Genomic DNA, 18,929 nt, shown 5'->3' with positions numbered 1-18,929 from the left:
CACCTGACCGGCCTTAACCAAAGATGGTGGTAAATTTCTCATCTCTATACTGTAATTATGTTAAACTCTTTGGGAATCTGCTATTGAAAGTGTTAAGAAGGAAAGCCCACCACACTGGGGTAGTAATAAACCGGAGGTGATTTAGAATAATTCTGGATTCTGATCCCTGATTAGCTGCTTGGAAGGAAAGTCTCCCAAATGCAGGGTAAAGGTAAGGAGAGAAGGTGGTGAGAGACAGGGGAGATAATGTAGCCAAACAAGGGACAGGGAGAGGACAGAGGACAGGGAGAGGGGAGAGGACAGTGAGGGGAGAGGACAGCGAGAGAGGAGAGGACAGGGAGAGGACAGCGAGAGGGGAGTGGACAGCGAGAGGGGGAAAGAGAATGGCATGAGAGTGGAGAGAGAGGGAAAGCAGGGCATATAATTGAATAAGATTCCTAGAAGATCTGAACGGGTGAGTAGGCTACTAGTCCCTGAGCTGCTGATTTAAACAGGACACTCAGAAGAGTAGTGGGACGCTGAGTTAATGGATCTTTCTTGAGGCGTTGAATACTTACGGTAATTGGGTTTATTTTGTTCAAAGAGTCTCTGAGTTGATTGTGAGAATAATTAGATTACATGTTATTTTCCTATATGCATGGTATCGCAAATAAAAACAAATCCAACCAAATTGCTGGATTCCTAGGTTTTCTGTATTCACTCATGGATTGGCTTTAAAAATGATTTTTGTCAGATCCTTGACTAACTCAGAGTTGGTGAGAATGCATGTTACTGTATGAACAGATAATATAATAATTATATCATAATTGGGCTGTTTTATGTGTTTTACCTCTAGATTATCGTACAGGGTGTGCGTTGGGGAGAACTATTTCCATTTCCTATTGTTGTGTAATGAATGAATAAGTTAGTTAAACTATGTCTGTTTTTGTGCTGAATAACCTTACTGTACCTTACATACTGGAACAGGAGGGGTTGGTTTCCTTGAGGAGGGGTTAACATAATGATTCTTTCAATTTGGCTTTGAGTTCAGTAATACTGGCTAAGTAATAATTGCTAAGTCATGCTCCCCTTTTAAAGCTTTGCCACACTAGGATATTGCTTGTGGAAAGTGTTTTTCACTGTACATATGTTTTTATGTGCAAAGCATTTGATAATGCAACTTATAGTAAATTGGGCAGTATTAGTTATGGGCACCAGACGGAGTGGGAACGGGGTCAAACCTCTGATTTAACCTTTGACTGAGGACCTAAAAATAATTATGCTAATTTAAGATCCAGCAGGAATAAAACTGACCTCGACGTAGAATAACAGGACATAGCTGTGTGTGTGTGTGTGTGTGTGTGTGTTAGGTGGTGTGTTTTTTTATTTTTAAATTGTGAATAGCACGTGTGAGGGAGGGTAGAGGGGAGGAGTTGTTGACACACGACTGTCTCTAAAGTAAACTACGGATATTACAGGCGTCGCTGTTCATGGAGATCTGGACACTTCTATTCCTGGCTCATATATCACAGGTAACAACTGATTTATAATTAAAAACAACATACCCATAACTATTATGTATGTCAGAATTTTCCAAACTCAATCCTGGGAACCCCAAGGGGTGCACATTTTTGTTTTTGCCCTAGAACTACACAGCTGATGCAAATGGTCAACTCATCATTAAGCTTTGATTTGTTTGAATCACCTGTGTCGTGCTAGGACAAAAACATTACAGAGTTTGGGAAACGCTGCTGTATGTGGAGGTTTTTTTATGTGTTTACTATTTTCTGTCTAACTAGCTAATCTAGTTTATGGAGTTCATGGGACTTTTCAAAACGTAATTTGCTTTTACGTATATGGAATGCTGATTCTAATAAGTCTTTTGACGGTAATAGAGTTGAGAGAGATATTTTGTGTAACTTGTGTCATGATCAATGCATCTGGTAAATGCTATGTTAAAAGGTTTGCCCATCTAGATCAAAGACTCCTCATTTTATGGAAACATAGAACACGGCTGGCCAACTCTTGACTAGATTGTACCATGATTCGTTGCTTATTTGACTTGGGTGTGTTAGTTCAGGGTTTCACATTCCTGACCCTGAATGTAGTTTATGGACCCAGAGAGCCAATGACCCAAACTGTGGATTTGAAGTATCTATTGAATAGCATTCGCTAGCATTGTTGAAGTCAGGCAGTGGGAGTGGTAGGTAGGACCCCTGTTAGCATGCTCCAGATATCCAGCCAAAACCAAATAATTTACTGCAAACCAGATGGCATAGCAGCACAGTATCTTAAAAACATTTCTGTCCAAAGGTATCACATTGCAATTTTTTGTAGTTTAGCTTTTATCACTCCACTGTGGAGTAAGTAAATCAACAATATGGTAATGACAGCATATCCAGATAACTTATAACATTGTTTTGGAACATTCTGAACCTCAGTCTGGGCCTAGGCCAGATACTGAAATGATACATTTAATTATTGAATGTTATCTACTGCGTATTATTATAGCTGCCCTGCAGGAATTGAAGCCACTAATGACCCCAGCGACGGAGAAGGAGGCGAGGTCTGTAGAGAAAGGGGCTACTCTTACATCCCATCGCTCCAGAGCACTCAATCTGCTTACTGGGGACATGCGTGTGTATGGAGAATGGATAAAAAGTAAGACATGTTCAATATATGATAAAGTAAATATATAAAAATCCGGGCGTTAAAGTCCCCTGCACTGCTGGGTCATGCTAAGTAAGGCACACTGTAGCAAAAACTTTTGCTGAGGGAAATGTAAATCTGTGTTCTTATTAGACACGTTTAGGTAGTCCCTCCCTGTTTTACGTTGTTTCCAACATTTACTCCTCACTGAACGTGAGCCAGGTTTTCATCCTTAACCTCTAATCAGAGACTGATTCAGAGATTGGATATAATGGTCAATCAATGACTGCCTGTCTGTCTTTCTCTGTTGCTCTGCTGCAGGGCAGATTGTGGTGGTTCAGGTGGTGGACTGGGTCCTACGTGGGGTGGCCCAGGTCATGTTTGTCAACAACCCCCTTAGTGGGCTGCTCATCACGTTTGGCCTGGTGCTGCAGAACCCCTGGTGGGGCCTGAACGGACTGCTAGGATCCCTCGCTTCCACACTGTCTGCACTCCTGATTAGACAAAACATGTAAGTCTATGGCAAGACCAGTAATCTACTTCCAATTAGGCCGAATATAAATATCCCTGGCAAAAGTCTCACACAGCCAGAGGGGTATGCTGCAAAGCAGGATCAATTAGTTAGTCTTTTGCTTTTTTAAAAGGATAAGCTTGAAATGGGCATGGTCTAATAAACACAACAACCAACAAATATCTAAGTATAGATTTCTTAATGAACCAGATGTTTATCAAAGTTAGCTTGCTAACTCAGAGATCCTGGTTTGTAGTATACCCCTCAGGAGTTGTAATCTTGAATATGCTCTGCAAACTGAGGTTGGCGTGGGGAAGTCTGCTTGTCTCAGTCTGAAAATCACACCAGATGTATCATTTCTCGCAATACCTTGCTTTCCCTTCCACTCACTTAGTCTTTTTTGCACCTAACATTTCTCAATATCATTGTATTTCTTTATAGCTGTGTCTTTTCTGATTTGTTTGTTTTCTGTGCTTCAGGGGTGCCATATCTGCTGGTTTATATGGCTACAATGGGACCCTGGTTGGAATGCTGATGTGTGTATTCTCGGCCAAAGGGGACTGGTACTGGTGGCTTCTGCTCCCTAATATGTTCATGTCCATGTTATGGTATGTTACAGTAAGAATGTCCTCAGTATTTTGATCATTGTAGGGGAGAGTGGGGTAAGTTGAGACATTTAAAAATATATATATAAAAAAAAATATTCAGCATCACTCCGTCAAGGGTAATATAGTATTCTAACAAAGATATCTACATATATTTCCGGTGTTGTTTATCCCTGGAAATAATCCGAATTCATGTAAACATTCCAGTTTTGAAAATGCAGCTTGTGCCAGGAGCCCAATTTTTTTTGGACAACCTACCCTGGGTATGGGACAGGGTACTGTAAGTCAAGCCGCCTACACATATCTGTACTGAATTAAATATTACCACTACTTTTTTAAAAACCATGTCTATCTTTATTTACCAAACACAATTCAACACTATATAGAGATATATAGATAGATAAAACATCACAAATCACCTCCACAAATAAATCTTAAATCAATACTTTAAATTTCCTGAATGACACCAGAAAATCAAGGTGAAATGTATGTAGAATTTTGTTCCAGCAATATGGTGCATTTTAAAATTAAATGCAGGGCCTCCCGAGTGGCGCAGTGGTCTAAGACACTGCATCACAGTGCTAGCTGTGCCACTAGAGATCCTGGTACGAGTCCAGGCTCTGTCAGGTTAGAGGAGGGTTTGGCCCTGCCGGGATGTCCTTGTCCCATCGCGCTCTAGCGACTCCTGTGGCTGGCTGGGCGCATGCATGCTGACACAGTTTCTAGGTGTACAGTGTTTCCTCCGACACATTGGTGCAGCTGGCTTCCGGGTTAAGCGGGCATTGTGTCAAGAAGCAGTGCTGGGTCGTGTTTTGGAGGATGCACGGCTCCCAACCTTCGCCTCTCCCGAGTCCGTATGGGTGTTGCAGCGATGGGACAAGACTAACTACCAATTGAGGAGGAGAAAGTGGTAAAAATGAATAACAAAAAAACGAAATGCAGATTTACTTAGCTCGGTGGAGACCCTAGAGTTAACCAATCCTGTGTACGGGTTAGGCAACTCGGGTGTCTACACTTCAACAGCAAAGTTAGATAAGACGGAAGTTAATGAAGTAGTGCCAAAAAGGGAGTAATGTAGAGCTCTACAGGTCTTGAGCGAAGTCCAGCGAAGTTTTGATACAGTGATGAGTATAAAAACTGTCACCTGTAACAAAATGAAGGGAACTATGGTAGATGGCATCCAAAGGTTTAAGAGTAGTAGCAGCATAAATAATATCAAAATAATCAAGAATAAAGGTTGACTGAATAATTTACTTCCCACTGCTTAGAGAAAGGCACGATCTGTTTCTGTAGAAAAAAATAACTTTAAATCTTAGCTTCTTAACCAGCTCATCAATGTTTTTTAAAAGTCACATTTTTAACAGATTGACCAATGATGTTTATATAAATAGTGAAGAGAACAGGTCGCTAAATTGATCCCTGTGGTACACCTTCATGTACTTCAAAAAATTCCGACAACCCCATCAATCACCATGGCCTGAGTTCTGGCACTAATATAATCATGAAACCATGAACAGTCAGAGTTCAGGCCTTTCGTAGACGACTTATTCAATACAATAACATGAGCAACAGTATCAAACGCTTTAGACAGGTCCACAAACAAAGCTGCACATTTAATTTGAGTGTCTAAAGCATTGACAAGATCATTAACAACTAAAGTTGTAGCTCTAATAGCACTATGCCCAGGCCTAAACCGAGATTGGTTTACATTCAAAATATATTTCTCAGATAAATAAAGAGTAAATGTATACATTTACCAAGGATTCAGAAATCTTAGCTAGAAAAGGAAGCCTTGAAATGGTGTGATGATTAAGATCATGTTTAATAAATGTGGGTTATTGAGCCAACAATGATGGGCGCTGCAAGGTTAAGTAGGCAGGATCCAATTGGTCAGCCCCTGTTGATTTCTTGTCTATTGCTAGCAAAGCATCCATTACTTATTTTTCTGTAAATAGCCTAAAATAAAAGCTTTGACTATCATTTCTCTGATCATTCAGCAAGTTTCCCCAATCAGCATCCTGACCAGTATCATTGTGAATAGGTTTAGAAGTTATTTCAATAAAATGGTGATTAAATGCATCAATGATGTAATTTGTTTCCTGTAATGAGGCCAGTGTCTGAAGTAATTTGTTGTGGCAGAGAGGAGGAAGTAGTGGCGCAGTGGTCTAAGACACTGCATCTCAGGCAAGATGCTGGTACAAGATACTGAAAGCCTGTGTTCCTGGCCTTGACCCAAGCATCATCTCTTTCATGAATGACTTCTGATAATTCCGGAGTGTACCAGGCATTCAATCTACCTTTAACCCTTAATGTTTTGAAGGGAGCATGATTATTGAAGACATCTGCTAAATGTCTCATAGCTAATTCAGGTTCAAAGATAGCTGAAATACAAATCAAGGTCACTAAAATAGAGATGTAAAAAAATTATTTAAAAAAGAGCCTGTTCACTAAAGTTTTTCAAGTTCCTCTTTGTGATGAAATGAGGCTTCAGATTTTTGTATTCTCACATCTTTAACACAAACAACTGGGCAATGGTCACTAATGTCTTGGGCAAAGACACCCAGGATAATAACTTCTGATTTAATGAAATAAGACTAAAGACGGTAGACCCCTATAACAGTTACAGATACATTTTTCCCCACTCAAAGCCTTAAAGATGGTAGCTAACATTTTTGGGCAAGGAAAATGGTTTTCAGTTAGGAGACAAATAAATAATTTTTAATAAGAATGGCCACTCCACCGACTCTACCCTGTCTGTCATCTCTGAACAAAAACTCCCCATAGATCCAAGTTTCAGCCAATACCAGAATGTCTGGATTTGTCTGCATAGCCCAGATCATGATGTTGTCCAGTTTATGAAGTAAGCTGCTACTTTTTTTTGTCTCTCTATCGGGCCGTAGGCAGCTATGCTATCGTAAATACAGAATCTTATGCATTCTAAATAAACGGCCATTTTAAAAAGGAAAATGCAATAAATATTTACTCTGAGCTGCGCTTTGGTAGATTGGTCGTAGATAGAAGTTGTCCAGCATGGATCTCTTGTCCTCTGACGAATGTCTAGTAGTTAACTGGAGCGTGGTAGAATGGATACTCTGTCTGTCCTCTCCTAGCCCATGTTTAGAGCTGCGGTTGCTAACGCATTGGCTTGGAGGTATCACTTCTTTAGTGAATAAGAGTTCAAAGTTCATACCAAGTTGCCATACTTTAAGCTCATGCTATATTCTGGCTGGTATAGTCGAAATTCATCCTTTCGGTGTGTTGATCGTCATCTTCACGCTGAAATTCGATGCTAATTTTGTTAGGTTCTTGTCGTTCAACCAGGTTGGCTTGGTTCTGTTGGTGATCTTGTCCTTTTAACGCAGGGACCGCAAGTCCTCACTTCCTTTGAACAGAAAGTAACATTTTTGTAAAGGGGCTTATATAGGGTTGGGAGAAAGGGCCGTGTTTCATAGTTTACAACCAATGTCTGTTCACATGGGCGGGGCCACTGAATTGAGCATAGTTCACTCATGAAAACCAATTCTCTCATTTAGAAGCTAAAATTACATTTAATCTTTTCACAAATAGTTTCATATTTAAACATTTAAATTGCACAATTCCATGTGAATATGATGATAACTAGAATGTGTAGACGTTCCAAGATACAGTTTGTCGTCCTATCATCAGTAATAATGTCTCAGACACCAACTGATCTGACATCATATTCAACACATATACCAACACGTACCAACACATATTTTCAACTGGTTGGATTACCGAAATACGGTTCCGTTTCCCACCTTTTGATGTTCCCAGACTCTCTATGTTAACAAAGCGATTATCAATAGTCACATCGGTAGAGTAGAGAGAGGAAAAAGGGAAAAGGTATTTATGGGGGTCATAAACCTCCCCCAAAAAGCCAACGTCATGACAGCAGGGTAGTCCTGGTCAGTCAATCGGAGAGTGGCGTCACGGTGGCGAGGCAGTGGCACAACGACTAGGCTGAGGAGTAGAAAAGGTCTTTAGTGGAACCTATCCAGGATACACTGCAATGACTCAATTTGTTTACTCTGGATGCCCAGCTCATACATATTCCTCAATAAGCTGACAGTTATCACATTGGGAATTTGCCTGGTCTATATTATCCCAGAACAGTGTAAAATAGGTGAAGCTCCTACGTGAGATGAAACGATCAATGTAGTCTCTGAAGATGGTATCCGCCAATCTGGGAAAAAGTCCGTTTCCCCAAATGGCGGAAAGTGGTTGATGCCATTTTGAAAAAGTCAGTTAAAATACACACAAATAAAATAGGTTGGCGAAGAATCAGTCAATCCACACAGTGTAATAGTAAGATTGAATCACACAGTTTGTAGGATCACCAAAGTTATAGGCAGTAAGCCAGAACCCAACCACAGACTAGAAACCATCCAGCACTAGCACCCACAATAAATACAACCAAGGCACAAAACTGGCCAGCATTACAACAGTAAGGAGAGAGCAGTAACTTAGTGCCTTGCAAAAGTATTCATCCTCCTTGGCGTTTTTCCTATTTTGTTGCATTACAACCTGTAATTTAAATTTATTTGGGGGGGGATTTCATGTAATGGACATACACAAAATAGTCCAAATTGGTGAAGTGAAATGAAAAAAAATGACTTGGAGCTGCAAAGCTCCACAGCGGAGATTGGAGTATCTGTCCATAGGACCACTTTAAGCTGTACACTCCACAGAGCTGGGCTTTATGAAAGAGTGGCCAGAAAAAAGCCATTGCTTAAAGAAAAAAATAAGCAAACACGTTTGGTGTCCGCCAAAAGGCATGTGGGAGACTCCCCAAACATATGGAAGAATGTACACTGGTCAGACAAAACAAAAATGTTGCTTTTTGGCAATCAAGGAAAATGCTATGTCTGGGGCAAACCCAACACCTCTCCTCACCCGAGAACACAATATCCACAGTGAAGCATGGTGGTGGCAGCATCATGCTGTGGGGATGTTTTTCATCGGCAGGGACTGGGAAACTGTTCAGAATTGAAGGAATGATGGATGGCGCTAAATACAGGGACATTTCTGAGGGAAACCTGTTTCAGGCTTCCAGAGATTTTAGACTGGGACGGAGGTTCACCTTCCAGCAGGACAAGGACCCTAAGCATACTGCTAAAGCAACACTCGAGTGGTTTAAAAGGAAACATATTTTTAAATGCCTAATAATGGCCTAGTCAAAGCCCAGACCTCAATCCATTTGAGAATCTGTGGTATGACTTAAAGATCGCTCTACACCAGCGGAACCCATCCAGCTTGAAGGAGCTGGAGCAGTTTTGCCTTGAAGAATGGGCAAAAATCCCAGTGGCTAGATGTGCCAAGCTTATCGAGACCTACCCCAAGAGACTTGCAGCTGTAATTTCTGCAGAAGGTGGCTCAACAAAGTATTGACTTTGGGGGGTGAATAGTTATGCAAGCACAAGTATTCTGTTTTTTTGTCTTATTTCTTGTTTGTTTCAAAATGAAAAATACTTTGCATCTTCAAAGTGGTAGGCATGTTGTGTAAATCAAATGATACACACCCCCAAAAAAATCAATTTTAATTCCAGATTGTAAGGCAACAAAATAGGAAAAATGCCAATGGGTTGAAAACTTTCGCAAGCCCCTGTACTCAATGCCATTAAATGCTGGGGCCAATCAAAACAGTAACGCAACGGAGGCCATGTTACCAGTATGATAGCCAGGAGAGAAGCACATTGGGGGGGATGGACAGTCATGGCCAAAAGTTTTGAGAATGACACAAATATTAAGTTTGCTGCCTCAGTGTCTTTAGATGTTTTTGTCAGATGTTACTATGGAATACTGAAGTATAATTACAAGCATTTCATAAGTGTCAAAGGCTTTTACTGACATTTACATGAAGTTGATGCAAAGAGTCAATATTTGCAGTGTTGACCCTTCTTTTTCAAGACCTCTGCAATCCACCCTGGTATGCTGTCAACTAACTTCTGGGCCACATCCTGACTGATGGCAGCCCATTCTTGCATAATCAATGCTTGTAGTTTGTCAAAATTTGTGGGTTTTTGTTTGTTCACCCGCCTCTTGAGGATTGACCACAAGTTCTCAATGGGATTAAGGTCTGGGGAGTTTCCTGGCCATGGACCCAAAATATTGATGTTTTGTTCCCCGAGGCACTTAGTTATCACTTTTGCCTTTTGGCAAGGTGCTCCATCATGCTGGAAAAAACTGTTCCTGGATGGTTGGGATAAGTTGCTCTCTGAGGATGTGTTTATACCATTCTTTATTCATGGCTGTGTTCTTAGGCAAAATTGTGAGTGAGCCCACTCCCTTAGCTGAGAAGCAACCCCACACATGAATGGTCTCAGGATGCTTTCCTGTTGGCATGACACAGGACTGATGGTAGCGCTCACCTTGTCTTCTCCGGACAAGCTTTTTTACGGATGCCCCAAACAATCGGAAAGGGGATTCATCAGGCAAAATGACTTGACCCCAGTCCTCAGCAGTCCAATCCCTGTACCTTTTGCAGAAAGGAGAGAAGGGGCTTCTTTGTTGCCCTTCTTGACACCAGGCCATCCTCCAAAAGTCTTCGCCTCACTGTGCGTGCAGATGCACTCACTCCTGCCTGCTGCCATTCCTGAGCAAGCTCTGTACTGGTGGTGCCCCGTTACCGCAGCTGAATCATCTTTAGGAAACGGTGCTGGCACTTGCTGGACTTTCTTGGTTGCCCTGAAGCCTTCTTCACAACAATTGAACTTCTCTCCTTGAAGTTCTTGATGATCCGATAAATGGTTGATTTATGTGAAATCTTACTGGCAGCAATATCCATGCCTGTGAAGCCCTTTTTGTGCAAAGCAATGATGACGGCACATGTTTCCTTGCAGGTAACCATGGTTGACAGAGGAAGAACAATGATTCCAAGCACCACCTTCCTTTTTAAGCTTCCAGTCTGTTATTCGAACTCAATCAGCATGACAGAGTGATCTCCAGCCTTGTCCTCGTCAACAATCACACCTGTTTTAACGATAGAATCACTGACATGTCAGCTGGTCCTTTTGTGGCAGGGCTGAAATGCAGTGGACATGTTTTTGGGGGATTCAGTTCATTTGCATGGCAAAGAGGGACTTTGCAATTAATTGCAATTCATCTGATCACTCTTCATAACATTCTGGAATATATGTAAATTGCCATCATACAAACTGAGGCAGCAGACTTCGTGAAAATGTATATTTGTGTCATTCTCAACTTTTGGCCACGACTGTAGTTTAAAGTGCAGGCCGGTGGAAGATGGGAGGGAGGCAAGCGCTTACACCGGGCCACGGGAGAGTCAAAGAGAGTTAATCCAAGTACGCTAAACCAAGTGGAGTTAAAGTTTGGCAGTAGTCTAAAAACATCCAAGACACAATGTCAAGTGGAAGTATGAAAGCAGCAGTAGGCAGGTGTCTGCTCAGATAATGCCCCAGTGCAGGCTCCAGTGCAGAGTATGGTAGCCAGGTATATCCATGTAGGCCTCAAAAGTTTCAGCAGACCTGTTTTGTATGTCTCCTTAAAAACACTGTATGCACTATTGTCCAATGTGTTCACAGCCAGCTGAAACAACGCTAAAATTGAATTAAACTGAAACACCCTAACTTCTAAATAATGATCCAACCCTCCATTTCCTTTTTTCCTCTACCTGATTATTATATTTCAAGCTTCTTGTTGTGTGTTCTTCACTTCCTGTTCCTGTGCAGTCCCATAGTCTCCAGTGCCCTGGGCTCAGTGTTCAGCAAATGGGACCTCCCTGTGTTCACTCTACCATTCAACATCCTTGTGTGTTTGCACATGGCTGCCATGGGGTCTAACCACCCCTACTTTCCAGAGGTAGGCCAAAAATATACTCACGTACACACAGAGATACACTACCATTCAAAAGTTTGGGGTCACTTACAAATGTCCTTGTTTTGAAAGAAAATCAAAAAATAATTGTCCGTTACAATAACATCAAATTGATCAGAAATACAGTGTAGACATTGTTAATGTTGTAAATGACTATTGTAGCTGAAAACGGCAGATTTATAACAATTTAAAAAATGGAATATCTACATAGGCGTTAGCTAATCCAAGTTTATCATTTAAAAAGGCTAATTGATCATCTGAAACTCGTCAGTCTATTCTTGTTCTGAGAAATGAAGGCTATTCCATGCGAAAAATTGCCAAGAAACTGAAGATCTCGTACGACTTCCACAGAAAAGCACAAACTGTCTCTAACCAGAATAGAAAGAGTGGGAGGCCCCCGGTGCACCACTGAGCAAGTACATTAGAGCGTCTAGTTTGAGAAACGGATGCCTCACATCCTCAACTGGCACTTTTATTAAATATTACCTGCAAAACACCAGTCTCAATGTCAACAGTGAAGAGGCGACTCCAGGATGTTGGCTTTCTAGGCAGAGTTGCAAAAAAGCCATATCTCAGACTGGCCAATAAAAATAAAAGATTAAGATGGGCAGAAGAACACAGACACTGGACAGAGGAACTCTGCCTTGAAGGCCAGCATCCTGGAGTCGCCTCTTCACTGTTGACGTTGAGACGGGTGTTTTGCGGGTACTATTTAATGAAGCTGCCAGTTGAGGACTTGTGAGGCGTCTGTTTCTCAAACTAGACACTCCAATGTACTTGTCCTCTTGCTCAGTTCTGCACCGGGGCCTCCCACTCTTTCTATTCTGGTTAGAGACAGTTTGCGCAGTTCTGTGAAGGGAGTAGTACACAGCGTTGTACAAGATCTTCAGTTTCTTGACAATTTCTCGCATGGAATAGCCTTCATTTCTCAGAACAAGAATAGACTGACGAGTTTCAGAAGAAAGGACTTTGTTTCTAGCCATTTTGAGTCTGTAATCGAACCCACAAATGCTGATGCTCCAGATAAGTCTAAAGAAGGACAGTTTTATTGCTTCTTTAATCAGGACAACAGTTTTCAGCTGTGCTAACATAATTTCAAAAGGATTTTCTAATGATCAATTAGCCTTTATAAATTTATAAACTTGGATTAGCTAACACAATGTGCAATTGGAACACAGGAGTGATGGTTGCTGATAATGGGCCTCTGCACGCCTGTGTAGATATTCCATTAAAAAAAAAAAATCTGCCGTTTCCAGCTACAATAGTCATTTACAACATTAACAATGTCTACACTATATTTCTGATCAATTTTGTTATTTTAATGGACAATATTATTTTTTATTTTCTTTGAAAAACAAGGACATTTGTAAAAGAGCCCACACTTTTGAACGGTAGTGTACATATTCACTCACACACTCTTACATACCACATACACACACACACACACACACACACACACACACACACACACACACACACACACACACACACACACACACACACACACACACACACACACACACACACACCTCCCAATATCCGAATACCCTCAGTTTCTGCTTTCCCCAGGTGCTGGTGCAGCCAAAGTCCTCCCTCCATCTGAACACCACCTTGGCAGAACGAAGCATACCTCAGGTAGGACAGTACCCTGTACGGTGTCCATATTAGGACAGCATCTGAGTCACAACACTGTAACCTTTCTAAACAACCTCTCCAACATATTCTAGATGATTCTGTCACTTCAACAACTAAGAAACAAAAATAGGTCAAACACATAATCCTCACAGATATAGTCCAAAGAAACAATTTCACTGAACTTTCCAAGAGCAGGAAATTAGATTTCTAACAAAAGTGTATTGAGTGGATGTAGGATTATGGTAGCTTGTGGTGTTAGCTACCATGAGGTAGAAGTGACAGATCTAGGATCAGATTACCTTACACCCAATCCTAACCCAAAGTGAGGAAGGGAAATAGATCTTACCCAGGATCAGTGGTTGGTGATAGCCTGCTTGTTGGTTACTTCCTGGTGCAGCTCTTGATGGCGGTGCCAGTTGGCGTGGGTCAGGTGTACGGCTGTGACTGCCCCTGGACAGGAGGAATCTTCATCATAGCCCTGCTGCTTTCCTCCCCAACCATCTGCATGCACGCTGTACTGGGCTCTATTGTTGGTGTAGTGTCCGGTAAGAGACTTTCTCTCAGAGAATTGTGTACACCTGACCTCTAATCCCAGCACATACTGTGGAAATACTGATTGGGATACAAAACACGTTTGGTTTTAATGGCTATACTCATTAACAATACCAATGGACATGCTCTTTAGAGATATAACCGAGAGTGGTATAAATTGCATCACAGAACACAACAGGAGCTGTACTTCTTTAAAAAACTGTCTTAAATGTCGTCTCAATGAATAACTGGGGAGCATAACAGTTGTGAACATGACTTTTTTTATGTACACCGAATTAGAAACATCGGAAGTATGCTATTGTTTTCGTGTTCATTAGTCAATTTTGAAATTAAATTCAACATACCCCAAGCTGATTTGTTGTGCATCATCGTGAAGCAAAATAATGTAGATGTAAGCCATATATTGGCAATTCTTTATTCACAGGCTATAATTGGGGCCAGGAGTTGAACTAGGTACTAGGGCCCAGAGCTTTTCATGGTCAAATCACATGGGCAGGGAAATCTGGACCTAGCTCTATTGTATGTCCTGTTCGATGTAGGTCTTGTTCTGGCTGCTCCTCATGAGGACATCTACTCAGGACTGTGGGGCTACAACAGTTGTCTGTCCTGCATCGCTATTGGAGGGGTGTTCTATGCACTGACATGGCAGAGTCATCTACTGGCTATTACCTGTGGTAGGTTCAGAAACAACACCTTCACCTTACTCAATGCTGTCAGACAAGCAGTCTACTTCATGAACACCCATTCAATGAAGCCAGTTGTTGTTTTTCTACTTTCAGCCTTTTTCTGTGCGTACATGGGTTTGGCCATTTCAAATCTGATGTCCATAGTAAGTACTTACTTTTTTATTTCATTCTTGGTCAACATCTAATGTACTGCTGCCACTAATTTGAATGTGCTGTACTTGTCTAATAAGTCAAACAAAAATGAATTTCAGCCTATAAAGAGTGAATATTTTTGATTGGTTAGTCTTCCGATTCCTGTTATGTTGAGAGCTTTTGGTTACATAATGCAGTACAAGCAGCCGACCCTATACCATAATTAGCTGCAGTACTTCTGAATTCATGTATGAAACATTCTTACCTAACCAGGGCAATTTTCTGAAGTGTCAGTGAGTCTGTTACATCACCCAGTAGACAATCAACAATACCTAGGGTCGTACGTATCAAGCATCTCAGAGTAGGAGTGCCAGGTAAAAGACAGAAATGATAGGTAAATAAGAAACATTATTCTGAGATGCTTGATACAATCTCTTAACTCTACTTCTACCATGTCACCTGTTGTTTTCAGTTTGGGCTACCAGCATGCACCTGGCCTTTCTGCCTGTCTGCCCTCACCTTCCTCCTCATCACCACTGAATCCAGAGCCATACACAGACTGCCTCTGTCGGCCGTGACGTACCCTGAGGAGAACAGGCGCTACAACAAAGAGGGGTCACCAGAAAATCACCAGGAGGTTCAGCAGAACATCAGTAAAGAGGAGAAACTGCTGGAGAAAAGAGAAGAGATAAAGCCTCATATCAGCCTGTCAGTAGAGTAGTGTGTCTTCTGAGGACACAAAGTGAATAGCCCATCTCTCCGTGAATGCTGGTAGCCCATGGAAAAAATATAGGAAAATGTTAGCAAATTATAGTAAAGTCAACGCTGGAGTTAGAGACATTGAAAACATATTGGCTAGGATGTCAATAGCTATTGTCTTACAGTCAAAGAAACCTTTGATTTAATTTCATCTTCCTCTACTGTTTTGAAAAGCACAGTTTTTCTATCCTGGAATCCACACTGAATATGATTCCGGGCTGGAGTTTCACTATAGTCTACAAATACTTTTGCAATGAGCCTAATAGTCTCTGGACTACAACAAGTTTAGCATCCTTACATTGGACTCAATATTTTATTGTAGAATAGTTGTGTTTTGCAAGTACACCTTTTTACGTATGGGCTTTGATTCAGGCTGTACCACTAATTTGTAATAACTTTATTGCTCAGTAGAGGGCAGCACTCACCAAAGGAAGCCGATGCCACTGCTGTGTCTGAAGGAGTCATTTTTGGAAGCTCAAAATAAGCACTGTTTATATGAAACAATTTCTGTTACAAGTTTACTTATTCTATTTATTAGATTAGTAGAGAGGTGAGGGGGGATACACCCGGACAGAAATACATTTCTTCTCTTTGGATGTAGAGAGGAATTTACAGTGCAGTAGATCATCACTGCAGTTCAGCCAGTGAGTTGTTAAAGGGCGCTCTCATTAAGTTCTCTTCCAGAAAAACCAGGCTATTTTCAGACCGGTACTGTACATCACGACCTCGCCTCGTCTGCACTCCGAGGTAGTCATATTATTGGAGAGGACAGTGATGGATGTGAAGAAGACACATTTGTGAGAGATATTCTCTGAAACGTGTCCACGATCTTCTTTGTTTCACCAGTCTACTCCCAACATCAGGTGGGAAGTAACTGCATAAATTATACTGTGTGTGTGTTTGCATGGGTACATATGTATATCTGTATATATTTTCTCGTGTGTCTGTGTTAAACCGTGACACAAGTTCACACGGTCCAGCTGCAGTGGCAGTCACACTCCCAGGCACGTGAGAGTAAAAGCAGACAGGAGAGAGGGAGGGGAATGGAGCAGAAACAAGATGAGGGGTTGGGCGAGGAGATTGAAAAAAAGGATTACTCAACTAAAAATGAACTGAATCACGTTCTTGATAGTCCACTTCCTCACATCCTCCACTCTCATTAAAACCACAGCCACATAGTCATAACCATCGCCTATTTCTACAATTTCTCTTCTTAAAATCTGATTTTAAATCTAACCTTAACCACACTGCTAACTTTATGCTTAACCTTAAATTAAGACCAAAAAACGAGGCCCTTTTTTCTCATGAATTTCTACTACAGTGCCTTTGGAAAGTATTCAGACCACATGACTGTTTTCCACATTTTGTTAAGTTACAGACATTCTAAAATGGATAAAATATATATTTTTTCCTCAGCAATCTACACACAATACCCCATAATGACAAAGCCAAAAAGTTTTTTTAGAAAAAACAGAAACACATTATTTACATAAGTATTCAGACCCTTTGTGATGAGACTTGATATTGAGCTCAGATGCATCCTGTTTCCATTGATCATCCTTGTGATGTTTCTACAACTTGATTGGAGTCCACCGATTTAGAATTTGAGGCTGTGGTAACTAGTGACAACCCTGGGGACTATTCCAAACACACCATCGCTCTAGCGATGGGTGATTCTGATCGAATTCCTCAGGGATTCCTGCTTTAACTTCTCACACGTGTGCCAACCTCAGCGACTGATTTAGATTCGGAAAACCAGACAAACTCTCTGCACTCAATCTACAAATCAAATGTATTTTAGAAAGCCCTTTTATTTAAATGTTTTACATGAGCAGTTGTCACAAAGTGCTTTACAGATTACAGGCTAGGATAAACAAACCCAGTGAAATTAACTGATGAACAGGTACTTCAGGATTAGAGTTGTCTAACCCTGCTCTATTCAGATCAACACACTACTGATCTACACTAAATTACACTGGGCTCTGTAACCTTTCAGTGACTGAATAGACTGTGACAGGCAGTGTGTGAGTGGGACGAAGAGGGATGAGGTGGGTTAGTGTCACTTACTTTGGGAATGCACTGTCCTTTGTGAATGCTGAGAGCACAATGTGACTCAGCAGCACCTACTACTCCCACATAGGGGAAGGTGGTGGACTGGACTGTGAAGGATCGCACTTACCACACACACTGCCACCCACCATAATCTGTTAATCTGTCATAGGTCAAACACTTTGATCAGAGGAAGAACGATTAACTCATGGGATATTGTCATTCATATTCATGCTTTCAGTTTCTCATTAGCCATGGGTCATGATATACAGTGCCTTTAGAAAGTATTCAGACCCCTTGACTTTTTCCACATTGAAAATTAAATCCTCAGCAATCTATACCACATAATGACAAAGCAAAAACAGTTTATTTTTTATTTTTAGAAAATGTATTTAAAATAAAAACCGGTGGTTAAAAATAAACACCTGTGGTGAATTCAAATGATTGGACATGATTTGGAAAGGCACACACCTGTCTATATAATGTCCCACAGTTGACAGGAATTGAGCGCTACAGGAGTTGTCTGTAGCGCTCTGAGACAGGATTGTGTCGAGGCACAGGTCTGGGGAAGGGTACCAAAAAATGTGTGCAGCATTGAAGATGCTGAACAATCAGGTGAGAAGGGCCTTGGTCAGGGAGGTGACCAAGAACCTGATGGTCACTCTGACAGAGCTCTAGAGTTCCTCTGTGGAGATGGGAGAAGCTTCCAGAAGGACAAGCATCTCTGCAGCACTCCACCAATCAGGCCTTTATGGTAGAGTGGTCAGGCAGAAGCCACTCATCAGTAAAAGACACATGACAGCCCACTTGGAGTTTGCCTGGTGGCAGCATCATACTGTGGGGATGTTTTTCAGCGGGAGGGACTGGGAGACTAGTCAGGATCAGGGCAAAGATGAACAGAGCTAAGTACAGAGAGATACTTGATGAAAGCCTGCTCCAGAGCGCTCATGGCCTCAGACTGGGGCGAAGGTTCACCTTCCGACAGGACAACATCCCTAAGCACACAGCAAAGTTTGAACACTTATGTAAATGTAATAATTCAGTTGTTTTTATATATATATATATATATATATATATATATATATATATATATACATTTTTTATTTAAATTTGCTAAATGTTTAAAAATAAAACTGTTTTTGCTTTATCATTATGGGGTATTGTGTGTAGATTGATGAGAAAAAAATGATTTCATCAATTTTAGAATAAGGCTGTAATGTAACAAAATGTGGAAAAGGTGAAGGGGTCTGAGTACTTTCTGAAGGCACTGTATAAGTTAGACATTTTAGAAAAATGTAATAGGAGTGATACATATAATTTTTGGGGCCACAGCAAAGAGTGCTGTAGTGACTCAGTCCACAACAACTCTAATGTAAACAACAGGCAAATAGCAGCAATCTGAGATTTCAACACCACAGTGGTCAAGTCAAATGAAGCTGAAATCACTGGGAAAAAACATTTATGCAAGAGGAGGCCTACACAGGAAGCAAAAACCCTGAAGAGCATCAACCCCATGCT

At 41.1% G+C, this 18,929-nt stretch overlaps 1 protein-coding gene across 3 annotated transcripts; it reads left to right on the top strand.

Annotated features, from left to right (window-relative positions):
- Positions 1-343: 343 nt before the first annotated feature.
- On the top strand, positions 344-17,726 carry LOC110523351 (urea transporter 2). Of its 3 annotated transcripts, XM_036976962.1 has the most exons (11): positions 344-558; positions 1,458-1,511; positions 2,491-2,640; positions 2,950-3,139; positions 3,619-3,747; positions 11,454-11,583; positions 13,168-13,233; positions 13,631-13,778; positions 14,325-14,459; positions 14,565-14,614; positions 15,076-17,726. In XM_036976962.1, the coding sequence occupies exons 3-11, from the start codon at positions 2,517-2,519 to the stop codon at positions 15,322-15,324; spliced, it is 1,221 nt and encodes a 406-aa protein (XP_036832857.1). In that variant the 5' UTR covers positions 344-558; positions 1,458-1,511; positions 2,491-2,516; the 3' UTR covers positions 15,325-17,726. The 3 variants fall into 3 exon arrangements, with proteins under 3 accessions (XP_036832857.1, XP_036832858.1, XP_021457649.2); XM_036976963.1 differs by lacking the exon at positions 344-558 and having other exon boundaries at positions 1,414-1,511; XM_021601974.2 differs by lacking the exons at positions 344-558; positions 1,458-1,511 and having other exon boundaries at positions 2,489-2,640.
- The last annotated feature ends 1,203 nt before the right edge of the window (positions 17,727-18,929 follow it).

This window comes from Oncorhynchus mykiss, chromosome 5 (assembly GCF_013265735.2).
Source record: "Oncorhynchus mykiss isolate Arlee chromosome 5, USDA_OmykA_1.1, whole genome shotgun sequence".
Taxonomy (NCBI): domain Eukaryota; kingdom Metazoa; phylum Chordata; class Actinopteri; order Salmoniformes; family Salmonidae; genus Oncorhynchus; species Oncorhynchus mykiss.
Note: the sequence above shows the minus strand (reverse complement) of the source record. Positions and strands in the feature narration are given on the sequence as shown.

Bases quoted from the DNA above. Each gene is read 5' to 3' on its own strand.
- LOC110523351 (XM_036976962.1), top strand. From the start codon at position 2,517: ATGACCCCAGCGACGGAGAAGGAGGCGAGGTCTGTAGAGAAAGGGGCT. The intron at 3,140-3,618 runs GTAAGTCTATGG...TCTGTGCTTCAG, and splicing joins CTCCTGATTAGACAAAACAT to GGGTGCCATATCTGCTGGTT. The intron at 14,615-15,075 runs GTAAGTACTTAC...TGTTGTTTTCAG, and splicing joins TTTCAAATCTGATGTCCATA to TTTGGGCTACCAGCATGCAC.